At 45.2% G+C, this 27,701-nt stretch overlaps 1 protein-coding gene across 1 annotated transcript in view; it reads right to left on the minus strand.

The window, feature by feature from the left end:
* Positions 1–6,717: 6,717 nt before the first annotated feature.
* ccdc88ab (coiled-coil domain containing 88Ab) overlaps positions 6,718–27,701 on the minus strand; it is a gene marked incomplete at its 5' end in the record, with an annotated part of 54,637 nt that continues 33,653 nt past the window's right edge. Inside the window, 22 exons of the mRNA XM_083694734.1 lie at positions 6,718–8,063; positions 8,752–8,834; positions 11,033–11,504; positions 11,880–12,154; positions 13,026–13,115; positions 14,767–14,829; positions 15,036–15,251; positions 16,801–16,878; positions 19,283–19,485; positions 19,902–19,994; positions 20,127–20,272; positions 20,709–20,895; positions 21,254–21,397; positions 21,503–21,780; positions 22,428–22,589; positions 22,756–22,932; positions 23,629–23,767; positions 23,982–24,112; positions 25,402–25,611; positions 25,818–26,363; positions 26,482–26,606; positions 26,889–27,078. Coding sequence (XP_083550860.1) covers positions 8,770–8,834; positions 11,033–11,504; positions 11,880–12,154; positions 13,026–13,115; positions 14,767–14,829; positions 15,036–15,251; positions 16,801–16,878; positions 19,283–19,485; positions 19,902–19,994; positions 20,127–20,272; positions 20,709–20,895; positions 21,254–21,397; positions 21,503–21,780; positions 22,428–22,589; positions 22,756–22,932; positions 23,629–23,767; positions 23,982–24,112; positions 25,402–25,611; positions 25,818–26,363; positions 26,482–26,606; positions 26,889–27,078 — 3,990 coding nt within the window. The 3' untranslated portion in view covers positions 6,718–8,063; positions 8,752–8,769. The remainder of the gene's footprint in view (positions 8,064–8,751; positions 8,835–11,032; positions 11,505–11,879; positions 12,155–13,025; positions 13,116–14,766; positions 14,830–15,035; positions 15,252–16,800; positions 16,879–19,282; positions 19,486–19,901; positions 19,995–20,126; positions 20,273–20,708; positions 20,896–21,253; positions 21,398–21,502; positions 21,781–22,427; positions 22,590–22,755; positions 22,933–23,628; positions 23,768–23,981; positions 24,113–25,401; positions 25,612–25,817; positions 26,364–26,481; positions 26,607–26,888; positions 27,079–27,701) is intronic.

A 27,701-nucleotide genomic window follows, 5' to 3' on the forward strand; every position in this document is an offset into this window, starting at 1 on the left:
TAAACAATATAGTATTTTACTTGTCAAGATCTAGAAATTATTTAAAATGTACTCTCATTTCCACATCTGTGTAGTAATGCTGACCACCTGAACTGACACACCACGCAAAGTGAAGTAGGAACTATTAAGGAAGAAGGTTAAGTTATCCCCCTGCCTTGTAAATGTATAAAACTTATACATAAAAAATACATAAAAGTTGTGGCAGTGCATGAACAATGGAGTTCCATCAAAACAAACTATGTTGTACTGAAGCTGCTGACTGACATTATATTGCACAATGTTCAGTGTCTTTAAATATTTCCACGGTAAGTATTCATTTTCACAGAACTACATTCTTTAGGGTGCAAAAGTGTCTGAAGCAGCATTTTACATTAAGTAGTCTTACACACTGTTTAATTTGCTCCTGAAACTTGGCATCTTTTAGCCTTCACAAGTGCATCAATATCAGGTGTAAAATCCTGAGTAGCAGCCAATTTCAGGATGTCATTTAAGTGCTTGTGTGTGAGCCTTGAGCGTAGCTTTGTTTTATTGATGCTCATTACAGAGAACAGTAAAGTACTTTTTTACGGCCTTGCAGCATTTTGTTCAGATTACTCAAGTGCTCTGTAATATCTACCATAAATGCTAGGTCCTGCAGCCATTCTGGGGATTGTAATTCCAACACCGGTGTGCCCTTTTTCTCCAGGAACTGTCCAATTTCCTCTCGTAGATCAAAGAAACGCTTCAGCACGGCACCTCGGCTTAACCACCTTACTTCAGTGTGGTATGGCAGGCCATAGGTAAAGTCTTTATCACTGAGTAAGCTGTCAAAATGACGGTGATTCAGACCTCTGGCTCGGATGAAATTAACAGTTTGGACAACCACTTTCATGACGTGATCCATTTTTAACGACTTGCAACACAATGCCTCCTGGTGCAAAATACAGTGAAATGTCCAAAAACCATGTCCTCCATTTGCAGCCTGTACTTTCTCTCTGAATTTTGTCACAACACCTGCTTTTTTCCCGATCATTGACGGCGCGCCATCTGTAGCCAAGCTGACAGCACGGGCCCAATCCACTCCAACCCTGTCCAGCGCTCCAACGAGAGTTGAAAATGTAATTTGCTGTTGTGGTGTCCAATGTTCCCTCTAAGCTGCGCGCCTGAGCAATCGCGCACTGCTCGCACATTCTCAGCGCACAAGAAAATCTATGCAGCGCATAAAATAAAATTCACCATAAACGTATTAATTAATATCTAATATTAGACCTAATCTAATCTAATTAATTAGACCAATAATGTGTTTTTTGTACCATTTTTCAATGTTCAAGGTGTCCAGCCAATGATACGATACGGTTTACTTACGCTACGCAGCCAATCATAGCATTGATAGTGCTTGCATATGTGCCCTGCCCATACGCACCATGCAGGTTAGCTAGCTAACAACAATGCGGCGGAGTTAACCCATTTGTGCCGGATCTACCGCCGGTTGCTGCGTTACGCACATTTGAATTTGCCGCCAGTTGCTGCGTAGCGCAGCATTTTTGATTTGTCGTAATTTTCATGAGTGCAGCATATAATGCACTGTCATTGGTTCAAATACACATGAGGTGGGTCTTGTTGATTTTTTAAAACCACGTGAGCACGCAAATGTCGTGTAAATTCAAATGTGCGCAACGCAGCGACTCTGCCTCACTTTTCAAAGACGCAACCTGACTGTGATGGAAGGACACTGCTTTGCTAGAGCAAAGATTGAGAAGTTGCGTTCCCAATACTTGAAGGAGAAGGATGTACAGTGGAGTGACCGTGTCAAAGAGGCAATGGGGACCTCATCAGCTGATGGTAGAAATACTGGTGAGATTACTCTTTTCATTAGTAAGCTCTGTGATCACATGGATGCTCGTTTTCCAGAGGATGAATTAAAGGAGTGGTCTGCATTTGACATTGAAGCATTGAGCTCAGACATCAGTTTTGACTATGGATCAGCAGACATTGCCACACTGGCAAAGAAGTATGAGGCCATTCTCCACCACCCACAGTCTATGGAGGCCATTAACAGTCAATATGCTGAATTCAAGTACATAATGAAGCAAAAACTTAAACAGGGGTCAATCAGCACATTCTCAGATATGGTTTCTGCAGCACTTAGATGTGAGGAGCTAAAGGAGATCTCACAGCTTGTGGATATTTGTGCTACATTTCAAGCTTCCAGTGCAGATTGTGAAAGAGGATTTAGTTTAATGAATCATATCAAAACAGCATCCAGAAATCGTCTTGAAGTGGCACATTTGGACCAGCTGATGCGCATAAAGTCAAAGCAAGAAGCAGACGAAGCCATCAACCTGGACAAAGTGTACAACCATTGGAGAAGTGAGAAGGACAGACGTGAAAAATAAGGTGAAATTAAAGTCAAAACTTGTGCATATTCTAGTGACATTTATTAAGATTTTTTATTTATGGATATTAATCACAAAGAGTTACAGGAATTTACACTATCACAAGCTACAGCACATGTCATTGAGCAAAATGTGAATGTTTTAATGTGAACAAAATGTTATGTCTGAAAGGTGTATATGTCTCATTTCTTCCAGAACAGGACCCTCAGCCAGGCCACAACTGGACCACAGCCAGGCCAAAGCAGGACTCTTCCCATGGCCAAAGCAGGACTCTCACATATAACATATAACATACTATACATCTCATGAACAACAAGATTTTTGTCTTTTTCATTTTAAGTGGGCCAAATCGCTTATATTAAAAGTAAACTAATGAAAATTGCTGCTGTAATTTGATTCTTTTAATAAGCCATGTAACTTGCTATGATCCAAGATTTTGAACAGGTGTGATACTGGTGTGTGGCCACAGCGTGCACATCTGATGTTGCTCACAGTGGTCCTCAGTGTGCTCAGGGAGCTTGTGTGTATGCCCAGACACATGAAAAATTAGAGGGAACGTTGGTGGTGTCTGTCATAGGCACCAACTCAAGGAACTCCTCGGTGACGGTCAAAGTCTCATCAACACCACGAATGAATATGGCCAGTTGAGCAACATCCATAATGTCCGTGCTCTCATCAATAGCAACCGAAAATGCAACAAACGACCTAACTTTGTGCTTCATTTGGCTGTCCAAATCTGCCGAAAGATCTGAAATCCTATCTGCCACAGTGTTTCTCGTCAGGCTAATGTTAGCAAAAACCCGTCGCTTCTCAGGGCACATGATTTCTGCAGCCTTCAGTATGCATGTTTTCACGAACTCACCCTCACAGTATGGCTTTGATGCCAATGCTATTTCGCTAGCAATAAGGTAGCTAGCTTTCACTGCTGCATCACTGATATCTCGGCTACGGGTAAAAACAGACTGCTGTTTCTTCAGACCCGCTAACAATTCATTTATCTTCTCTCTTCTCAGTTGTCCTTGCAAGTTGTATTTTTCGCCATGATGAGTCTCATCGTGGCGCCGAATATTATATTCTTTGAGTACTGAAACCTGCTGCGAACACACCAAGCACACAGGTTTCCCATTCACCTCTGTAAATAAATAGGAAACGGTCAATTTTTCTTGGAAAACTCTACACTCTGTGTCCACCTTTCTCCTTTTTGATACAGCCATTTTGGGTAATGAGGGTGCCACAGAGTGTTATGTTGACAGCATAAAAGTGGCGTTTTTTTTTTTACCGGAACCTCCAGCATGATTAGTTTGCTTGCTTGACAGTGCGAACCCCAGTGGACAAATTTGAAATAGCAGTTACTTTTATTGAAAAATTGCAGTTCATGTCTTCTCTAATTTTTACACTTTGCAAAGTCATCCCGCGGCCCAGATTGGACCCTTTGGCGGGCCGGTTCAGAAGAACCACATAAGGACAAAGCAGCTGTACCGTGTGCCTTTTGAAAGGAATTCAGAGTTAAGGAGCAACGACTCCCATATGCGGAGGAAATTGCTATACTGTACAGAATTTTTACAGTATGTAGAGTATGGCCCATCTCTCCAGCATATCAATACAGTACTGTATAGCAATTGGTTACGGTAACTGCAGTACACAATCTTTCATTCCAGTACAGTAGTACACTGCAGTACTGGATTTGTAGTAGAGTAAAATGTTTTTTTTTTTTTTTTTTTTTTAATTATTATTATTATTATTATTATTATTATTTTATTTTTTTTATTATTTTTTTTACTTCTGTAGAGAATCTTTGAGCTGGATGCCATGGCTGACCCACATGAGTACATCTTCATCGACGAGGCAGGGTTCAACCTAACAAAAAGGTGCAAAAGGGGGTGCAACATCATTGGTCACCGTGCCATCATACAAGTTTCTGGCCAGTGGGGAGGCAACGTCACCCTATGTGCAGCCGTCAGCAATCATGGCGTCCTTCACCGCCATGTCAAAGTGGGTCCATACAACACGGCACAACTCCTTCAATGTCTAGATCAGCTGCACAATAACATTCTTCAACAGGAAGGGAAGCCAGGGCAACCAGAGCAAGCCCAATATGTTTCCATCGGGCTGCTCTGGTTCACGCCTGGTTCAATGACCACCCCAGGTTCACTGTTCTTTTTTTGCCAGCATATTCCCCATTTCTGAATCGGATTGAGGAATTTTTCTCAGCATGGCGGTGGAGAGTGTATGACCGCAACCCCTGCGCACAGCAAAACCTCCTGGAGGCAATGGTGTGCACCTGTGGTGATGTGTGTGTGTGTGTGTGTGTGGAGTCTATCCAGGGTTTTCTAAGGCACACAAGGGCATTTTCCCCACACTGCCTGACAAGAGCAAACATAATGTGACGTTGATGAGATATTATGGCCTGACCCAGACGAGACGAGATGATGAGAACGCTGATGCTGAGTAACCTGTACATTTGCTGCATTTGGAAATAAAGCTTTTGGAAATTGGGTATTTTACTGCGCATCCTTACATGTTTTGTCAGTGTGACATTTCAAATGTCTGGCTTTTGACCAAAACTGCATATACAGTAATATTCCCTTATCCACTAATAAGAGGTAAGAGGTATTTATTACATTACTGTTTTGAATTTCTCTTGCCAGGGTGTTCCTGAAAGGGTTATCTGAATAGTCTGTGCTGTGATTTTACAAAGTTCCAAATTATATATCTGAAAACCTATTTTGGTAGCAATGTTTTGAATTAATCCCTCCAGTATGTCCCACCTTTTTAATGTCCTGATGTAAAGTGTCTGAGTTTCAAGAAAAGCACTATACAAATACAATTTATTATTATTACAGTATTAATGATGGTAATAACTTCTCTGTTGTATGTGGGTTGGCAATTTGTTTTATTTGTGTATATTTTAGTTTTCTTTGTGTTGCCTTTGTGCATTTTCATTTTTAACTTTCAGTTTAAATGGGCCTAAACATTTGTTGAGGAAATTGTTATTATGCTTCATTATTTTTATGCTTCACCACTAGAACCACCATTAAAGAATATGTGGGATATAAGAGTGGGAGGGTTAATACAGACATCTTCCTAAAATAGCTGTTATGAGAATGGCTGAATTAACTGTGTTTGCATTATGGCTCCATATCAGAAGAGGCTGGTGGAGGTTGAAATCGGAGGACGGGCTCATTGTAATCCATGGAATGGAATTCGGAATGTGTAAGATTTAGATTATTCGGAGACATGTTATTCATGCATTTGGAACTGTTTTTCACAACATCCTGTGATGGTGAGTGACCAAGTTAAGTGTGACAAGAACTGTCAAACCAATCAACATACAGGTTGGTATGACGAAGATGTAAATGTTTGTATACCGCTTCAGACTGGGTGATGGACCATAGGGGAACACACTACAGGAGCTGAGGGAAAACTCAGTTCTTGGCTCAGACCACACAGCTGGACCCAGAGGATGGACTTGCTCTGCTGCCGGACATACAAGTAAAAGATTACTTAAACACAGAAGTTGTCACTGTCCTTTTATTATCTTACACATGTTATCAAACACACGATTTCTGCCTCCACTGTTCCATATGTGAGTTCCCAAGGGAGATCTAGAATTTTGCATGATAAAGTAACAACTCCTGAGTTCTGTATTTGAGGATGTGAGATTACCTTAATGGAAAATTACTGTGCAAATTAAGACCTGAATTACCAGATTTTAAAGCAAATAAAGACCCTAACGTTTCTAATGCTGTAATGTAATAAAGCTGATTTCCCCCACAGTCTGCCTTTGAACAGCTACATTACACTACATCAGATCATTGATTTATAAAGACCTCAGTATTGAGATTAAGCACATTAGATTTGCTCCAACCAGGCATGGGTTGATTAAGAACATTTTTTTTTTTTTTTATTTAACCAGGAAAAGCTCATTGAGGCACAGTTGTTTGCAAGGGAGACCTGGCCAAGAAAGCAGCAGCAGTCAATATAACATTTCATAATATAATATACAACATATGACTCAGATTATGAGAGGTAGGCCTGCAGTTATTTATCATATAAATTGAGTCATCTTCATATAAGAAGTGTTAGTGTAGCTCATCACATTGCAGTCAGTCTATATGTCTGCAACTACAGTACCCTATGTGGGGATTTGCAGAGGGAATGGCTATAGTAGCATTAGTAGATGAAGGCTAATGAATAATTATGAAGCTTGCTGTCTTATAATAATGGATATATAGATTATACACAACCCCCATTCATCACTTGACATATAAAGCTTTAATTTGTCCGAGATTATCCTATACTATATAGCCTTACTTAATCTACACAGGGCCTCCAATGATTTTGTCCATACAATTAATGGTTAGCATACAGATTGACATGGGTCCAACACAGTGGAGGCAAAAATTGGAGAACGGGCTCATTGTAATGCATTCCATTCCATGCTCCACCAGCCTCCTCTAGTCCAACATTCTACCACAGCAAATTACCGTGTTCTTGAAAGACACTTTAAGCTAGGCAGTGTCGAAATGCAGTGCAGTTGGTTGGTTAACCAATTAAATTATCTTAGGTGTAGTTGTGCATTTTTATGTTTCACACACAATATGAAATGGCACACAGGAGTCTTGTGTTTCAGTTTTAATCACATCAAATGGATTTATGTAAAAGTGGAAAAGGAAATAACACAAGATCATCATAATCACAGACACAGTAAACTTACAAGTGGGCATTTATACACACAGAGCTGAGCTCTGCATATGGTGAAGTTGCCCCGAGGCACTGATCTAGTATCAGTTTACTTGCCCCAAATTGTAACATTTACCATAAGGGGCGAAACAGGTCAAACTGACCCAAGATCAGCGCCTAGGGACAACTCTACCCAATGCCAGCTGGGCTCGGGCTCCCAAATCTCAGCTCACACAACCTTCACTTGATTGGCTGTCAATCACACCTGTTGGCTGTCAATCACACAGTTGGCATGGCGCCACTTCCCATGAGTCATTTTGGCATTTCAGAAAAAAAACAACAACAAGTTGAAACAACATCATCCATTCTGATTGGTAGGGAAGCGTGGTGATTGATTGCTCCATGCAGACTGTGGTTAGTTGGTTGACCTCTTTGTCTTGTTGTGTCCACATGCGTTTGTTTGTTTCCTGTGCAGAGGCCTGACTGTAGGAATCAGCCGTAGTTGGTTCCACAGTAGAGATGTTGCGGGTGCATGCTCATTTACAAACATAAGTATTTATTATCATCATTGAATGGCAGAATGACAGCAGAAAGTCCTGCTGATTCAGAGTCACACAGAGGACAGAACAGAGTCCCCAGGGTCTAGGTTAAGCCCACCCTTTTGGCTTTGCGTGAACATTGGCACCAAAAGTCGGTCCGTGAGGCGTGCACGTGTAGAGTGCACAAAGCAGTCTGTGTCACTGTCACTGTCACACCATAGGCTACAGCAGTGCAATTCGCCAGAGACTTATAGAAAACAATTGTCAGCATGTAAATGTTTTTAAAAGTTTTTGTTTCCTTGATTCAAGGAAAAAAAGAGAGGAAGTTTACTTTTCTCTATTGAAGCATCCTTGATTTTTTCTTTAAAAACCCAGATTTTTACAATCTTTTATTCTCACTGAAGACCTTCTCAGCAGACCCACTTATAAAGGCTTCAGACAGACAGCTTGAAGGTCACTTTTCTCTCTGAGTTGGAGGCAGACAGAAGAGTGAGAGAAGAGAAGAGAGGGGGACAAACAAAAGAAAAGAGCGAAAAGGAAGTAGAGAGAGGGGGGACAGAAAAAGAGGTTAGAGGCAGAAATGACATCAGAGAGAACAGACGGACATATATACGGACGAACAGGAAAGCAACCTAAGTCATCATGCATCATCAGGGGGAGAGGTGGGGGGGGGGGGGGTTCAGCTGTGTGATACTGAAGCCATGCAGTACTGCAGATACAGCAACTGACTCACAAAGCAACACCGCAACCTGATACAGTAGCCTACTATACCACCATTGCTTTCTCCTTGAATCCCAACAGAGAAAAGTAAAGTTGTCAGCATATTTAACACTGCAAGGGGCAGGGAGGGGGTGCATGTGGGTGTGTAGGAGAACCTCCTGTTGGACAGGCGGTTGGACACAGAAATGGGCAACACTGGTGTTGTACACCATGCAGACCAGGTTACTTCAATGTGTCCTTAACAGGCACCAGCCAGGAGGGGTGGGGGGGAGGCAGTAGCCAGACAGGAGGTGGGTGGGTGGGCAGACACCAGCGCAGCAGCAAGCACGTGCAAGATGATGAACACCTGTTGTTTACACCACTGACAGTTACCATGGAGACCACCCCCCATTCCATCCCATAACCAGCCCTGTAGTGGAGCGAGCAGCACTCACCACATGAACTCACAGCGTTTAGGAGCTCTGCTGTTCCCCACCTCTGCTTTTTGACTTTCTGCGCTCTTGTAACAGTTCAACATCTGTAGGACAAAGGCAATGTCATATTACATCTGAATATAGACTGCAGGTTTATGGGTTAACTGTATACACACATTTAGATAAATAGGACAAAACAAATCTCAAATGGTAAATACATAAACAAAGCAGAAATAAATAACAATCTACTACGATAAGACTAAGACATCACTATTCACTACCCCTATCACTAGTGCATAAAGCAGTGCTTTCTGTCCTTTAAATATAACTTAATATGGCCTACAACAAATTGTATGTTTTATGCAGTCTACAATGCACAACCCAATTAATTATTGTGCAATTCGATTTTGTAGTATGTGAGTGTACATACCCTCCAGATTAAATACAAGATCAGGACCAACCTCAATGAGAAAGAACCTTCATTCACAAAATAATCTGTCCATCATATCCTTTGCTCACTTGCTAAATCCTCTCACTACTGTACCAACGGACACTTGAATCTTAGGGTGACTTAATCTCAAGACACCACAACTATTACTTCAATACTTTACATCCTCTCCGCCACTGAAACTGCTCCTTGCAGATGATTTTGTGAATGATGCCTCTTCCCGTATCAAACAAACCCTTAACCCCAATTCACCCAATCAGCACCACTGAAGTGAACTGATTATTAGATCAGAAAAAAAAAATAGAACAGAAAAACTGTATGCACAAAAACACAATACACCACTAAAGAAAAAACTGAAACAAAGGTAAAAACCATTTTGATCAGACAAATCAAAATGAGCTGTTCAATAAGAACACCGGGACAGATCAAAGCCATGCAATTCAGTGGACAATGCATCAATAATGCAGTTCAGTGGACAATGCATCAATAATGCATGGATAATGCATTGATACAGCAAGATGAGGTTGGTAAGAACATAATGCAATGTGATACAGTTTACACAGTAAAGGACAGGATTCTCCCAGGTACAGTACATACCAAACACCACATGAGACAGGAGGGGAAACGGAGCCTATTATCTCACATTAATAGATTAGATTATAAACTGGTTTCTTTATAAAGATAGAATAGCTGGTTTCTCTCAAGGGCTAGATTACATAAATGATAGTCCAGAAATAGAATTTAGAACTTCATCTGCCTCCTCAGACAGACATGTTACCACAGGGACCATGGTGTTCTACAAGCCTTGTTTCATGCCAGCATTGGGGCACTTACTGTTAGTTGCACTTCCGCGATTTTTTTTTGTTGAACTGTGTACATCAACAGGATCCTAATGCTTATACATGTTTTGCCACTCTGAAAGAGAGTATGGCATGACTGTTACAACTACAATCTCAAAATGTTTCCTCAAGATGTATGTAATCTTAAAATGTTGACTTTACAACTGAAACCATAACAGCTATTTAAGAGCCCACTAATGCAGATAATAGTCTTGTATTGTCAGCCAGACAACAAGAGTTTCGATTGGTGAATATGAACCTGTTTAGCAGGACATCCAGAGAGCCCAACTTCCACAAGACAAGAGGGGGAAATGAATCAAACCGAGGAGAAGAAACAGGTGATAAACAGCTATGTGAAGAAAAAACAAAGCATAACAGGCAACATAATAGCATGCAGAGGAGGGGTCATTCTCCCAGACAATCTCTGGCTGTCCCTGGTCTTTATACAGGTCCCAGGTCAGATCACCAGCTGACCAGACCAGCGGGCCGGAGCCCCACATTCACACACAACCATATTCATACCACAGTGATTGGTTGTCCTCTTGGCTAAGTGAAGGGGATTGGTCAGCATCGATCACATGATTAGTAACAATACCCTCTTTATCTTCATTCTGGTCAGGTGGGCAGGGCTTTTGCCCGTTTGATTGGTTGTGGGCATTTTCGGTAGGGGTGGGCCGGGGTTGGGGGTGGGGGGGTGTTTTCCCTGGGGGGCCGCTGATGTTACTGACCAGGGAGGGGTTGAGGGAGAGGAAGGCGTGGTTCTTGCCCCCCACGCCCCCCGTGAAGGAGGGCTCGCTGAAGATGGAGTCCATAAACACTGACTCTACAGTGAAGGAGGAGCCAAAGAAGGACTCCAGACTGGAGAGGTCAGCCTCCTCTCTACTGCAGGGCAGGCTGACTGACTTGGGCAGGGGAACTGGGGGCACAAGGGGGCTAGGCTGAGGGGTCAGGGGCTGGGACTGGGAGGGGGGGATGGTGGTGGTGGTGGTGGTGGAGGTGGTGGAGGGGTACTCACTGGGCGTGGTGTTGGAGCGAGCCTTAGAGGAGGAGGAGGAGGGCGAGGGGTCGACAGACACGGGCTGACGGATGTCTTTAGACAGCAGGTCATGGATGCTGGTCCGGCGCGTCGAGCCCTCAGCCGTAGAGATGACGCTACTGGCACGAGGCAGGGTGGAGGAAGAGGAGGAGTCCAGACGCTCAGACACAGACGTAGCTCTGCCCTGGGAGGAGAGTCGCGGCTGGACTGAACCCTTCACACGCGTACTCTCCGCCTTCCGCAGGGTCGGACGTCCTGGTTGGCCTGTTGACCTCGGGGGCCGGCTGTCGGAGCTGACTGGTGCTGCTTTCCCACTGGCTGAGCGTAGGATGCCCCTCCCCTTGGTGGTGCTGGAAGAGGTGGAGCCTCGCTCCGCCCGGTCTCTTTGCACGTGCTCAGTGGCGACAGAGAGGCGCGGTGACTCGACAGTCAGGTTTTCTTGGCTGCCAGACTGGAGGATGAGAACCCATTCATGTTATCAATGTTGAACACTTTAGCACTTTTTTTCTTCATGTAAACAATAAACATATGATACAATAAAATGAAGTAAAACAGAGGCATCTATGTTACCACACCATGACACCACCTGTCCCTAGCCTGTAGAAAATCACCATGAAAAAGAGAATAATCATTACAGGAACTTCCAATTAGAAATGTAATACAAATCTGAGCTGTGCTTCACAGTAGACTTGAGTGGTGTAACAACTACTTCTCATGACTTATCACAACACATCTGAAACCTATGAATAAAACACAAACAGATGTCAGGTGAAACATGTCAGGTGTCAGACTCTGTGCTACAGCGGTGTGTTGCTGTCCTAGTCACCTCGTCTGGGTCGATGCTCTCCTCCAGGAACTCCTGTAGAGAGACCACCTCACTGCCCGGGGAGCCTGACTTCTTCTTGGTTGCGGTGGGTCCCGGGGGCTCCTGGCTCCTCCTCAGCTGGAGGGGGCTCTGGTGGGAGGAGCGCTGGGGGTGCGGATGGGACAGGGGCTGTTGGACCGGGCTGCTACCGCTAGACCACACCTCCTGGTCCAGACTTAGGCTGAACTCTCCGCTGCTCTCACTGTGGGGCCTGCTGAGGCTGCCATTCAACGTGCCTGTTCAAAAACACAACCACACAGCTTAGGACACAACTCACCTATAGTACTGTACTGCCCTCCTTTCCACAGTTATAACACACAGTTATATCCCTGTACAAATACTACTAAGCACCAATAAATCTGATAACAAACAATGTAGTTCAGTGACCTGGTTATTAACAAACATAACCAATAGAAACTGCATGTTTTGGTGTGACAAGGCAAAATCAAATGATTCGGCAACTGGATATAACACTTGAATTCACACTGTGTGTGTGAGCCAGAGGGGAATACAAAGGAGGAGGCAGGCTATAGTAGCTCGGAGAGAGAGGGGATGTTGTAGGGTGTGGGGGTGGTAGCGTAGAAGGAAGGGAGGGTACAGGTGCAGTAGGAACATAGGAGAGAGAGAGAGAGGGAAGGGTCAGAGGGAGAGGGAGGGGAGAGAGGAAATAGAGAGGGGGCAGAAGGAGAGGGAGGAGAGGAGAGGGGAGGTAGAGAGGGAGAAGGGGGTCAGAGGGAGGAGAGGAGAGGAGAGATAGACAGGGGGGCAGAGGGAGGAGAGGAGAGGAGAGATAGACAGGGGGGCAGAGGGAGGAGAGGAGAGGAGAGATAGACAGGGGGGCAGAGGAAGGAGAGGAGAGGAGAGATAGACAGGGGGGCAGAGGAAGGAGAGGAGAGGAGAGATAGACAGGGGGGCAGAGGGAGGAGAGGAGAGGAGAGATAGACAGGGGGGCAGAGGAAGGAGAGGAGAGGAGAGATAGACAGGGGGGCAGAGGGAGGAGAGGAGAGGAGAGATAGACAGGGGGGCAGAGGGAGGAGAGGAGAGATAGACAGGGGGCAGAGGGAGGAGAGGAGAGGAGAGATAGACAGGGGGGCAGAGGGAGCATACCTTTGGCCTCCAGCGGAGACGAGTGAGAGTTATTATTGCTATTACTACTGGTGTTGGTCTTGTTGCTATGGAGACTGGAGGGTCTGGAGGCTGGGGACAGGGACAGGGAGATGAGAGGGAGGAGAAGGAGATGAGAGGGGGAGCAGATGAGAGGGGGAGGAGATGAGAGAGGGAGGAGAGGGGAGGGAGAGGAGAGGAGATGAGCGGGGGAGGAGAGGGAGAGGAGAATAGAGGGGGAGGAGAGGGAGAAGAGAGAGGGAGAGGGCACAGCACAAACAGCATGAGAGAAACACAGGACACGCAGGGACAACAGATGGTACGTGCAGGCAAGGCAGGCAGGAGCCAGGATGGCATGGTGCCATGGTAACGCCCAACATGCCCAATCACAAACAGGAAGGGGGGGTTGATGGGTGACATGCAACCTTAAAGGAAAGGAGTCACATGGAAGGACAGACCCAAACCTGATTGGTGGAGAAAGGGAGGGGAGGGTCCCTTGTGAAAGATAGGGGAGAGGCTCAGGTATTTGAGGTGAAGGGGCGCGGGGGAGGGGCGGGGTAGTGATTTAACCCAGGAGAAACATGTGAATGTGTGGTGCACAGTAGAATCAATCAAGAGTAGTACCAAATGTGCTCCGAACTCCAAGCTCAATCAGGCACACCTCAAATACAGTCAAGAATTTGACAAAAACAGTTAACATTAGTCCCAGCTCTGAGAATGATTATGTTGCTGCGGTAACATGTGAAATCGAAGTGTTATAGTGATCTTGACAATGGTGCTGTTAGTGGAGACAGACCGACAGACAGAGGTGAGTCAGTGAACTTACTACAGATGCTACAGGGGACTCTGCACATAGTGGCGGAGTCGAGAGGACAGGGCAAGAGGAATGCCTGAGCACTTCTAAAGACCTGTAGGCCTGGCCCATTATCTCACACACACACACACACACACACACACACACACACACACACACACACACACACACACACACACACACACACACACACACACACACACACACACACACACACACACACACACACACACACACACACACACACACACACACACACACACACACACACACACACACACACGCCTATTGACCGGCTCCAACACATTATTATAGTGGCTGCAGTTCAACTGAGCCATATAGGATAAATGGGCTTTTAACTACATTTTACATTTTAGGCTATACTGTTTTAGGTAAACTCACTCACACTTAGAGTTTTGAGAATTTAGGTAAGAAAGTGTGAGAAACAGGCCTTGAAGTTCCTATTGAATAATGGACATCATGCTGATATTACTTGATATGACCATGTGCTAACCCTAACCCTAACCCATGTGCTAGTGAGGGAGAGAATGGACTGGACAGGCCCGTTATCTCTGTTAATGGACACGCTTTAGTGCTGTTACTGTCCATTTGCTAGACTGAGCTCAGTGTAACAGACACGACAGATGCTTAAACACATACATTTGTGAGACTGAGTTGACTGTTAAAGGTAGCATGCTAAATTTAGGCTGATCTCTAATGGAAACACACTGTTATGTCGGGGTTTAATGAGCCAACTACTGTGCACACCATAATGGCACAACATGTACAGTAGAGTGACTTTAGGATTGTTTCAATACACCACACAGTTTTTTGGCCGTTTGATGTTATATTCCCAGCATTTGGTTGACGGCTCTGTTTTTCAATGAGACGGTAACGGAAGTCTCCGTCCTGCAGGTCAACGGTCCTTACCTTGACCTCTAACACCAGTGGGGTCATCTGATGACCCTTGGACGTCCTCACAAGACACGTTTTCTGGAGGAGAAAAAGAGAGAGGGAGAGAGATGCATTAAAACAAAACCAACAGCAATGATGAAAGAAAGAATATGGATATCCACAATAATATCTACAACGTTAATCAGGCTCTCTTGTTTTGTTCCTTTTTTACTCTCTCAACCTCTCTTGTTCTCTCTATTTCTCTCTCACACACACACACACACACACACAGTCCAGGCCCTAACCTTTGACCTTCAGCCTCTGCTTTGCCCTCTGTTTGGGCAGGGTGAGGGTGGCATAGTTGATGGCGTTAGTAGAGTAGGCCATGGATCCCAGCTCCTTCATCCGCTGCTGGGTGCTGCTGGCGGTCCCATTCCCCTCCTCCGGACCCTCCAGGTTCTCACTACTGCCCGCCCACTGGCCCCCTGCCAACGCCATGGTCTGGAGCAGGTCATTCATGGCTGGAGAGGGAGGGGGGGGGGGGGGGGGAGCTGAGTTAGCAAAGACCCACTGCCAGGATTGGGGTCCATTCTAATTCGTATTCACCCATTGCAACAGCTGAATTTAAATTTAAATTTCTGAATTGAGAATCGGCCATTGTTTTCTATGAGGATTTTCCCAATTCATTAATTGAATTTCGATTCAGTTGTGGCATTGAATGAATTGAAAGTTGAATTGACCCCAACCCTGCCAACTGCCCTGCTGTTGAGGGCAGGCCCCAGCCCCGGACCCTGGGTGAGGGCAGGCCCCAGCCCCGGACCCTGGGTGAGGGTGGGCCCCAGCCCCGGACCCTGGGTGAGGGTGGGCCCCAGCCCCGGACCCTGGGTGAGGGTGGGCCCCAGCCCCGGACCCTGGGTGAGGGTGGGCCCCAGCCCCGGACCCTGGGTGAGGGTGGGCCCCAGCCCCGGACCCTGGGTGAGGGTGAGGGTGGGCACAGGGGGCAGAGAGGTAAGCAAAGTAGGAAGAGTGGGCATGCAGAGCTGCATAGAACCAGCAGCGGCATTCAGGGAACACAGATCACAGCTACAGTCAGAGAGGCAGGCCCATGTCAGCATGGCATGCACACAATCTGAAACGCAGCCAACTGAAGAGGACCACACAAAGATAACAGAAGCAAGAGAGAGAGAGAGAGAGAGAGAGAGAGAGAGAGAAAGAAAGAAATATAGAAAGAAAGAAAGAGAGAAAGAAAGAAAGAAAGAAAGGAAATATCAATAATAAAAGGCACTAGAAAGGCTCCATTTCAAGTCCTACATGGTGAGTGAGTAGGGAGAGAGCAGAGTGGTTGTGCTCGATTAATCATGCCTGCAACGTTGCAGTGAGAGGAGTGGCATAGATGCAGCTCACACCACAGACAACGATGAGGCCGCACACACACATACACACACACACACACTCTCTCTCTCTACAGGCCACAGACCACACTATACACGGTACAGTGTAATGGAATGGCATACAGTGCCTCGCCGTTGCACTGTCACAGATGGACTAAACCTAGACTACAACTAGAGCTCAGCTACACACACCACGACACACAACCACAGTCGAAGAACTACAGATGAAGAACTACAAACTACAGTTAAAGAACCACAACAGTTCACAGAACACCACCACAAGTCACAGTCACATTACCTCCGGTATCAGTATTGTGTTAATGTTTAAATGGTGTGAGTACTTTTATCATCTACACATTCATAAGCTCTTGGTGTTTCATTACTTTAAAAGTAAACTGAACAAAAAAATCACCTGTATCAAACACAACAATTAGTTATTAAGTTATCAATATGATAACTAGTATTAATGAATACAGATTAGTTATAGGCCTTCAATTAGAAGGTGCACTACTGTCTACTACTACTGTACTACTATTTAGAGAAATTAAAGAGAAAAGCTACAAGCTAACAAGATAACAGAAGACCAGCCAAGCAACGGAGGCAGATGCAGGCCATAGGAGGTGAAGAAGGAAGGAGGGAGGAGGTGGAGGGGAGGAACTGGGGCTAGCGGAGGTCTTACACATGGACCGGCGGTAGACGGCCTTCACTCTGTCTTTCTCCTTGGATCTGTTCCTCAAAAAGGGCAACCTTTTCAGAGCTGTCAGTGACCAGCCAAAGCAGAGGAGAGGAGGGGAGGAGAGGGGGGGGGATCAGAAACACCCACCCAGGAGGAGATGGAGGGAGGGAGGGAGGAGTAGAGAGAGGAGGGAAGAACATGGATGCTGTTAACAATGCTGAGAACCAGGGGAGGAGAACCAGTAGAACACACTGCCCTGAAGACTCAACGGACAGGGACAGAAAAACCAAGACACACACAACAATAATATGTACACTACATGTGTGCCGTTAACACTGACATACTGTACGTGCACACTCACCCACACTGAAATATACATATGTAGTATACACAGACACAAATATGGCCATATTGGCCACTAACTTGCCTTTTTAAACACAATTTTAGGCAAAACAACCAGACACACAAAGAGCTCAGTGGGATGGTTGTGAAGACAGTTACCACACTGTAGACTGTCTTTAAGCAGACACACACACACGCACACACGCGCACACACGCGCACACACACGCACACACACGCACACACACACGCACACACGGTGGAGTATATTAAAGGGTGCAATTAGGAGAATGAAAACAGGGTAACTTCGCAGCAGTGAAGAGTGTCCACAGGGAAGCCATTACTAATGGCAGACACAGGAGGTTCTGAAAGACCATTTTAGATTACTGTGGTCTTTTTTCCATAGCTTCCAAAGACACCCAAGATAAAATGAAATACAGTGACTGTTGTAGGTTCCTGCAGAGCTGATGTGTGTGTGTGTGTGTGTATGTGATGCTACAGACAGTAAGAACTTTTTTTTGGTCTATTGTGCTATTCTTTTACTTTGGCCTTCAAATTAAGGGTGTCCCCCCATTTGGTTCAAGATGCTCACTACTGCACATCAAAGATTATATAAAGGCTAGGTGAACACAGAAGTGGAGCTTCCGTTTGGAATAGCAACATGTTAATAGTGTTTCTGAGCTGCAGCTGCATTGAGCACAGGTGACCTACAATATATTGCACCTTTTAATAGATATGGACATTGAAGGATGAGTGACGACATGTTGTCATGCCCTGAGTGACAGGACAGCTCGGCTACAAACCCCGACCCTACCCCTCCCCTATGCAGCGTACCATTCGTCGAGCCCTGCACTTGGGCGTTCTGCCCTCGCCTCCCTTTCGCACAGAGAGAGAAAAATAAGCACAACATTAGGCCCATATACGCACACGCACGCGCACACACAAGTTAACACAAATGCGCACACACGCTCGCACGCTTGTTCGCACACACGCACACATACAGCAACGAGAAGCTTCTGCAGACCCTGCAGACAACCTCAACAACCTCATCCCTTCACCTAGATACTTCTGAGGGTCTAAACATGAAAGGATTAGACAGGTATAAGTAAGATGGCCAAACGTCCACCTGTGTCAGCATGTATGTGACTGACCAAGCAGGTACATGGAGTGTCCCTCTGCCCTGTCTGCATGTCTTATATCATGTAGCCTACATGTGCTTCTCATGACTGATTAAGTATGTCTTTATATCTCCTAACTCAGCATGTATGTGATCAACCATGCCTGTCTGTGTCTTGGCCACTGTGTCTTTTTTTTTTAACCCTTATTTTACTAGGTGACATAATCTCATTTGCAGCAACGACCTGGGGAATAGTTGCAGGGGAGAGGAGAGGGGATGAATGAGCCAATTGAAAGCAGGGGATGATTAGGTGGCCATGATAGTACAAGGGCCAGATTGGGAATGTAGCCAGGACACCGGCGTTAACATGCCTACTCTTTCGATAAGTGCCATGGGATCTTTAAAAGACTAGGGAGTCGGGACCTCTGTATAACGTCTCATCCGAAGGACGGTCCAGTTCAGCATGTGATCAAGTCTCTGGTCCTGTGTATTAACACACTCTGTTGTCTCCAATGGCCAGAGAGACTGACTGAGAGGGCCCTGGTCAGATGGATTGTCTAATTCACACTGTGTCTCCTCTGTCTGAGGGGAACCTAGAGCCCATCCTGTCGGACAGGTTGATCAAGGCCCTATATAAGCCGTGCTCCTTCAGGGCTTATATACTGAATGTTTAAGACACCTCTGCTCCTCTTGTGTGTGAGGGAGACATAGACTCTGCTCTACTCCATCAGTTGCTTAGTAGATATATTCTAGACCCTGCTCTGTTAAACAAGTGAGAGTGGGCCTGAATGTCTAATTATCTGCTGCTCCTCTTGTGTGTGAGCTACACACCTACAGCCTGCTCTATGTACACACTGCTACTTCTCTGTTTTGCCTTCATGCCTGGTGGCCCTCACAAAAGAGGTTTACAACCTCAATGGGTCTTACCTGGTTAAATAAAGGTTAAATTAAACAAATCTGATCATTAGAACTAGGTTGTGCTTTCTGTTTAATAGGGTGTTCTCTGGGCCTGAAAGTCTAATACTTACTGCTGCTCCTCTTGTGTGTGAGCGTGTCATCCAGGGAGTTGGACCCTGAGCCGATGGAGGAGCTGTCCTGACTGTCCTGAGGAAGACCCAGGAAACCCTCGCTAGACTCTGACCTCGTAGGGGTCAACGTTAGGGAACGCATCCTCTCTCTGCTCTTAGGCTTGATCAACTTCTTCATCTTCAGAGCGATCCAGTTTCCTCGTCTGAGGAGAGAGGGAGGGGGTAAGGGGAGAGATGGAGGGAAAGAAAGAGCAAGAGAAAGAGAGAGTGAGGGAGAGATAGAGAGTGAGTGAGTGAGAGAGGGGGGGAGGGGAGGGGAGAGAGAGAGAGAGGGGGGGCGGGGTGTTATTTCAACCTAATCTTTTAGTTGTTGTTTTTACAGCATCTTCCACAGACAGACAAAATATGATGCAATAACCATGTTGTTTAGGCACAGATATCTGGCTGTATGAGATGTGTATGCCATGGGGAGCGTGCGATGTATGTATTGTTGAGTGTGTCATTTTGTACAGTGTTCTTTAGGAGTGTGTATGTTGTATACAGCAGTTCGGTGCGTCTCAGACAATGTTCTTCTCTGGCACATTGAAGTTGATCCTATCCTAACTGCTACAGTTCTTACCTCCGTGGAGGTGAGGGGTCATAGAACTTATACTGGTCCATTATCTTCTCCTCCAGCTTCTCCTTCTGTCTCCTCAACTCATTCAGCTTGTCTCTGTGTGTGGAAGGCATAGCAATCACAGACGTCTCACATTAACTTACATTGAAATGGATTGAGTGTTATATGTTATATATAAGTTTGAGCGTGAGGGGGGGTTGTTTTGATGCTTCCTGTGTTCTCTCTCACATGTACTGTCTCTGTTCTACGTGGAACAGGTCCTTGCTCTCCATGGTCTGTTCCAGCAGGGTCCGGTTCTGCAGCATCAGGGTCTGTATCTGGTCCAGCAGGTGGCGGTTCTCCTCCTCAAGGTTCCCCTTTAACTGACTCAGCAACTAGAGAGAGACAAGTATCATTCAAAATCTACCATTAGACCAAGAGGACATCCTTGTTGTTTGACAGTATGGTTCTCAGCCACCTCCGCTATGCTACAAGCTCAGTTTTTACCTCCACTTCAGATGGATATTTTTGGAAATTTAAGATGATATTACTAAGCAGAATATGACAATTATCTCTGTATAGAGGTAATACACCTGGGATGTGACTTCATAGCAGCTGTGGTTTATTTGCTTTAACCACACAGCGGCACGTATTGGAGACCAGCGGTTATTCTGTTACCCCCGCCGCTCAGGCAACCATTGCTTTAACAATAATATATGCCATTTAGCTGACGCTTCTATCCAAAGCGACCTACATTGCAGTGAGTGCATACATTTTTCAGTATATATGGTCCCAGCGGGAATTGAACCCACAACCTATGGTGGTTCTTACCTCACACTGGTTGGTGAGCTTGGTGGAGGTGATGTCTAGTTGCTGATACTGTTCCTTAAGTTTAGAGAATTCAGCCTCCAGCCTGGTCTGCTCTAACGTAGCACTGTTCATCTGGCTCTTCAGAGTCTTATGGTCTGACTGGAGACCCTCGTTATCCTTCACTAGATGACGGTACGTCACGTTCAGCCTGGGAATGAACACGAACAAACAAACAAACAAACACTTGTGATGCATTCTAACCCATTCTAAACCCACTGCATGCATGTCAAAGAGTGATTTGAGGAATGAAAACACATTTGTGTGTGATAAACAAGCCCTCTCTCAAGGCACATTGCTTATACCCTCAAGGCATGCAAACACTTTTCCCGCTGTTGAAATCAAGTTGCACAGGTTTCTCTGCACTGGGACTGACAGTTCAGGGATGTTCCTGTTTACATATGCCTTCCCAACACATTCCACACTTTAGAGTGCGCCTCAGGGTCTGATCAGGGTCCACCCCCCTCACAGACACACACACACACGTACTCTCCCTCTATCTCTCTTACTTGTCGTTTTCCTCCTTCAGTTTGTGGAACTCTGCAGCAGTGGCCTCATGACCTTTATTCTCAGACAGCATCTTCTCCTGTTCTGCCTTCAGCTGCTTCTCCAGCTCCTCCAGCTGAGCCTTCTGCTTCAAAAGCTGGTTGTACCTACACACACAAATTACAATACAACCTGTTAGTGGATGGTGTGTGTGTGTGTGTGTGTGTGTGTGTGTGTGTGTGTGTGTGTGGTGTGTGCTTTAGGACCCTGACCTGTCCTCTAGGTCTCGGTGCTGCATCTCCAGACTCTTATGAGCGCTCTTCAGACCTCCGTGTTTACCGATGAGGGCCTCGTACTCTCCAGCCTGCCTCTCATGTAGTGCAGCTAGCTTCTCGTGGTCCCTGAGCAGCAGCTCATAGGTCGACCTCAGCTCCTCTCTCTCCCGCACCGCACCCTCCTTCTCATTCTCCGTACACAACTGCTGGCTCTGCAGCTGAGCATTCTGGGTCATCAGAGCGGCACTCTGGGAGTTGAGAGTGGAGTTCTCCACCTGGAGGTGAGGAAGGGGGGGGTACATTTTCATCAAACCCCTCAAAAATAATACACACAAGCACAAAATACATTAATGGTTTATTAAGAAATGCATTGAGCATTGCGTTTTTGACATGACCTGCTACACCAGGGATAGCATTGGCTTGAATTGGTCTAGATAACCTGATCAGAAGTTTGAGAACCCCAACAAACCCACACAAAGAACAGGTTTGAATAGAGTTAGAGGTTATTTTTGGTCAATAGGGGGCGCTGTGTATACAGTCTGTAGAGTGATGGTGAACACATCTGATCCCTAACTCTGATCTGGATGAATATCAGCGGTCAGAATGTTTTCGCCAGTTCAAATCCCCAGCACAGACATGAGCTCTGTCATTAGTTTTGGCTTACAGTGGTACGCAGACAAATCCTGCTCAGATCTAGATGTTACCACAGCTGAACCTCTGCCATCAACGTCAAAATAGATGTTGTGGAGAAAAGGCCTTATGAGAGTGGACTGAGTTTGGGTGGGGTTTAGAATGTAGTGTGTAGGGAGGATTACAGCAATGATTATTGGTATTCAGGAGGCTGTAGGATAGAGTTACCAAAGTTGTGTGTAGGGGTTAGGGTGTAGTATGTAGTGTTTAGGGTGTAGAGAACATAGCTGACCTGTAGCTTGGCGTTCTGGGTCTGTAGTGTAGTGTTGTTCTCCTGTAGAGAGGCGGTCTGTCTCTGTAGAGCCAGGATTTGAGCCTGAAGATTATTGGTCTGAGTCTCCAGCTGTTTCAGGTTTGTACGCAAGGCCTGCTTTTCAGCCTGCAGAGTGGCATTCTGAAAACACACACACACACACACACGTTATCTTAATCTGGATAAATAAAGGTTAATTAAATAAATACAAATAAATTTAGTGAATCCATTATATTGTAGCCTACTGTTTTGTATTTAATAGTATTGGATTGTATGGAGTGTATGGTAAATTGTATACTATACTCACATTCCTCTCCACCTCAATGAGGCGGTCTTTAACCTTTAGCAGTTCCCTGGTGGTCTCGTGGCTCTCCTTCTCCCACTTGGTGACAGTCTGAGAGTCTTCCCCAACTCTAGGGGGAGAGCTATGCACCATCCTCTCCTCCTCCTCCCTCTGACGCAGGGCCTCATAGTTCTTCTTCACCTGCACAGGTCAACAGGTCAAAGGTCAAACCTCAAACCCTAAACACTAGAGACCCTAAAGAACTGTAACTTTGGTGCCACACCTAACCATATCTAAGATCTAAGACAATGATAGTTAATCCTGGTCCTGGAGAGTGGGTCCTGGTTATTGTTTCAGCCTAATGCTATCACACCTGATTGAACTAATTAACTGATCTTCAAAACCTTGATCAGTGTCAGTGCTGAGCTGGGACAAAATTCTGCAGTACTGTGGCCCTCCAGGTCAGGACCAGTATCGAAGATTACTGATCTATAATCATCTTACCCTACCAAAATCTAACAAAGCAACGGACTGGTTTCTGGTTTCTACCCATTCCCAAAACCTTTGAGTCCAACCATGCAATGAGCTCCATAAACACACAGCTGTTCTCTCTGCCCCAGCAGCGACGGTTCTAGAGATGGAAAACACTTACTGCGAAAGGAACATATCTCAAAATATTTTCCAGACTCTTGGCACTTCATGAATAGATAAAACGACGAGAGGAAGGGTGAATGAATAAATAATGAACGGCCTCTGAGAAGAAATGCAGAGTGTTTCTGTTATGCTGTAACATAGAAGGCTCTCTGGGCTGTGGTTTTGTACAGAGTGTACTGTAAATATTTGCTAGCTCATCATTTGGGGACCAACTGTAAGCCTAGGCTTGTTAGTTGCACACACTGTTTTGAGCTCCTGGCGTAGCTGTTGGTTGAGGTTGGAGGACTCCTGCAGTCTGGCCTCCAGGGCGGCGATCTTCTCCTCTTTGATCTCCAGGGAGGACTTCAGAGTGGACTCCAGCTTGGACTCCAGCAGCTTGTATCTGATCATAAAAGGAGATTTGTTAATCATAATCATCATACAGATCACGGTCATCATATTTTGCTACGGTACTAGTGGTAGCTAGTGTGCTCACTACCTACTATGGGACCTTCACTCATGAGACTTAATAATGCAGTGTAATCATGAATATAGCGGGTGTATCGGATTGTGTGTGTGTGTGTGTGTGTGTGTGTGTGTGTGCGTGTGTGTGTTACCTGTCATCAGAGCACTGTTCGTCGTCCGTCAGTAGTCTCTCTTTGTTCAGACCTATCTTCTCCAGCTCGTGAGTCAGCTTCTCCAGATCATTGTTCATCTGCTGAGTCTTCAGTTTCTCACTCACTAGCTCCTGTACAGCACCATCAGACACACACTCTGAGTCACTCCATCGTATTGATCTTGATAATCCCTGTTTTTCACTGTACCAGTCAAATGGTAATCCCTCACCCACTCTACAATCACAACCCATGTTTCTCTCACACCAGCCCCTATACCATCACACACACACACACACAATCCGAGTCACTCTAGTCTACAGTGATGATACCTGTTCTTCACTGAATCATCAAATCATCACTCTAAAACCATAACCTCTGTTCTATCCTTAATCAATCAATAATCCTGCCGAAACATTTTAAAGGAACAGCAGAGTTCCAAGTTAAATAAAAAGTCATGGCAAGGTTCTATTACCAAAACAAGACTTTGCAAGCCCATAAAGTTTCTTCTGGAACTTATTTTTCTAGTTCTCTTTCTTCAGAATTGTTTGGCCTACTACTCCTCCTACAACTTTTAACTATTCACACCAATTCACACCTCTTCATCCTTACTTTCCTGTCTCTCTCCACTGCCTCTATCCAATACAAATGAAAACAATTTAAGAGAGCGACTAGCCCACTCAAAAAAAATAACCTTAAAAAAAAGTCCACTGAACTACCCAACCTTCTATTCTATCTATCCTATATCCTTCTCTCCTTTTCACCGTTTAGACTTTTTGAGCATAAACAACACATCTCAACTGTATAGACTGACTCCACTTAAAGTGAATTTTGATACTAGTTACACTTTTTGAACTCAAATTGGCATGAAATAATTCATTCATGCCTATACCACCATGTGCACAGCCTAAAACCCTTAACCTATTCACTTCAAATCAAGCTTTTAAATGCCAAAACTTGTGTAACTTGAACAAAACTTTTTTTCATACCATTTATACTTTTTGAGCTATACTCAAATTTCACTGAAACCCTATTAATTCCTATGGCCATTCGCTCTGAATGGGGACATTTCTAAATTTTATCTCCTCCTTTATCTTTTAAGCTTGACACCTCAAGTCAACTTTAAGATGTAGAGACTGAATCCACTTAAATAATCCACTTTTCATTCAAATTTGTGATGTTTTTAACAGGGATCTTTTTAACTTTAAGCCTTTTTAAGTCGCATAAATTAATATTGGTTCCAATGAAGAACATACTGTTGCTATGGTCATACTCAAATTGGTACACCAAGCTTGACAGTCCCATCCAACTTCAAACTGTATCCACTGCTATATTAAGACATTGCATGCCCACAAAGCTTCTTCAGGAACTTCCTTTTGTAGTTCATACAGATTATCTACATTTAAATGATATACAATCTTACCTCTCTCAATGCGGCCAGCGTCTTCTTATCGATGGTGGCCAGTTTGACCAGCTCCTTATTCTCCTTCTCCAGGTCTTTAACTCTGGTGCAGGAGTCCTTGAAGAAGATCATCTCCTTGCCCAGCGAGCGGTTCTCCTTCTCCAGCTGAGTGACCCTGACGTTGCTGTCATCCAGCTTCGAGTCCCTGATCTCTGCCTGCTGTCTCAGACGCTTCAAATCAAATAAAAAGTTATTTAATTATGGCACATTTCATACATAAGAGGAATCAAAATAGATGTGCACATCTTTTACTTATCTGCTGAGCCAAAACATAATGAAGGGCTTTTCTTCATTGTTTGACAATTCATTCATACATCTATGCAATACAATGCGCTTTCCATTAAAAATAAATAAAACAAAATGGAGATATTAAAAACCTTATTTTCCTTCTCCAGTTGTTTCTTGTCCTTCTCCAGCTGAGAGCTCTCCTGCTCCAGGGTCTTGTTCTCCTGCTCCAGCTGCTCCAGACGTTTGCTGGAGATCTTCAGTTCCTCCAAGCTGCGTTGCAGGCTCTGGTTCTCAGCCTCCACGTCCTGCAGCTCCCCCTCCAGCTGCTGGATCTTCCTGCTGCTGTTCTCCAGGGCCTTCTGCAGACGCTGGTTCTCTGTGTCCAGGCCCTGGTAGCTCACCTCCAGCCTCTCAGACTTCTTGGACGAGGCCTTCAAGAGCTCCAGGCTCCTCTTCAGCTGGCTCCTCTCACTCTCCAGCTCCCGGTTCTCCAGCTCTAACTGTGCGGCCTTGGCCCCAGCCGAGCGGTGGTTCTCAGCGGCACGGCGGAGGTCTAGGTTCTCCTCGTCCAATTGTGCATTCTCCTTCTCTAGAGCCTCCAGCTGGAAGGAGGTGCTCCTCAGGCCTTCTACCTTCTTCTTCAGACGACGACACTCAGCCTCCAGATCAGCATTTTCCTTGTCCAGAGCTGACACCTGGATGGCGGGAAGAATGCGCATCAATATATGCCTCAAAGGCATCAATATGTATACATGTACATATTATATAAAATGGTTAATATATAAAGTGTAACATTTTATATCTCATATAGACCTTGTCACAGGTGATACCCAGACTAGCCACACGTTTCTGCAGGCTCTCGTTCTCTCTGTGCAGCCTCTGAACCACCATCTCCAGCTCCTCTGCCCTCTCGCCCTTCTCCTTAAAGATCTCCAGGTCTGCAGAGGTGAGTAGAGGGGAACAGAGTAGAGTAGGTTTGAATAGAATGAAATGGAAGACACACGAACAGAATAGGATAGAACATTAAATAATAGAATAGAGTACAGTCAACCAGAGCAGAATAGAATGGAATGGAATGGAGTAGAATCAAATAATGACACAACTTCAGGTGTGGCACAATACATAACAGTCCAAAAGTACATGACCGACATACACAGACAATCTATGTTGAATCTGACATCATACTGACGCCATCACAACACTGTTAAGGGCTCTCTTACCTTTGCGTAGCTGCTTGCGTTCAAACTCTATCTTGTTGAGTTTGGAGCTGGTCTCTCGGATGGACTCGTGGAGGACCCGGTTCTCCTTCTCCACGTCTTTGACCCGAGCCTCGGCGCCCACTTGGGCGCGCTGGCGTAGCGAGGAGATGGTCTGGGTCAGGTGGGTATTCTCCTGCTCTAAACCCTTCACCTGGGGGAGAACATGGAGGACAGGAGAGCTTTATCATGAGCCATGTTGATTTAGATTTTTTCTCTGTTATAGAACATATATGACGTAGAACATTAATGTATGCTTGATGGAGCCCATTGTCCCAAGTTTTTTTTCCTATATGTGTGAATTGTATGCATATAGCCTATGCTATGTCTGTGTGCTAATGTCCCTGTTTAAAATCATGAGCTGATCAAAGACAATTTCCTACAACTTTCCTTGGAATGGCAATATGGTGTTATGGAGGCTTCAGGAGCAACAGGCATCTGGCATTTGATCTTTTACTGTAAACATCCTAAATGAAATCGTGTGTGTGTGTGTGTGTGTGTGTGTGTGTGTGTGTGTGTGTGTGTATGCGCACCCGTCTGTGGCCTCATTACAGCTTTGTCTGCAGTTGATTTCCCCCTGGTGCCACCCAGGGCTTTCAGAAGAACGCTCACACAAAGACTACTCTCTCAGCACACAGATTAACCAGTAATGTCATCGGAGTTTCTTGGAAGAAGATTCAATCAATTTCCTTTCAGCCCACCTAAAATGAAAGGCTGTTTGTAAGGGGAAGTGCGCGCATGAACATGTGTGTGTGTGTGTGTGTGTGTGTGTGTGTA

This window comes from Argentina silus (assembly GCF_951799395.1).
Source record: "Argentina silus genome assembly, chromosome: X".
NCBI classification, from domain to species: Eukaryota; Metazoa; Chordata; class Actinopteri; order Argentiniformes; family Argentinidae; genus Argentina; species Argentina silus.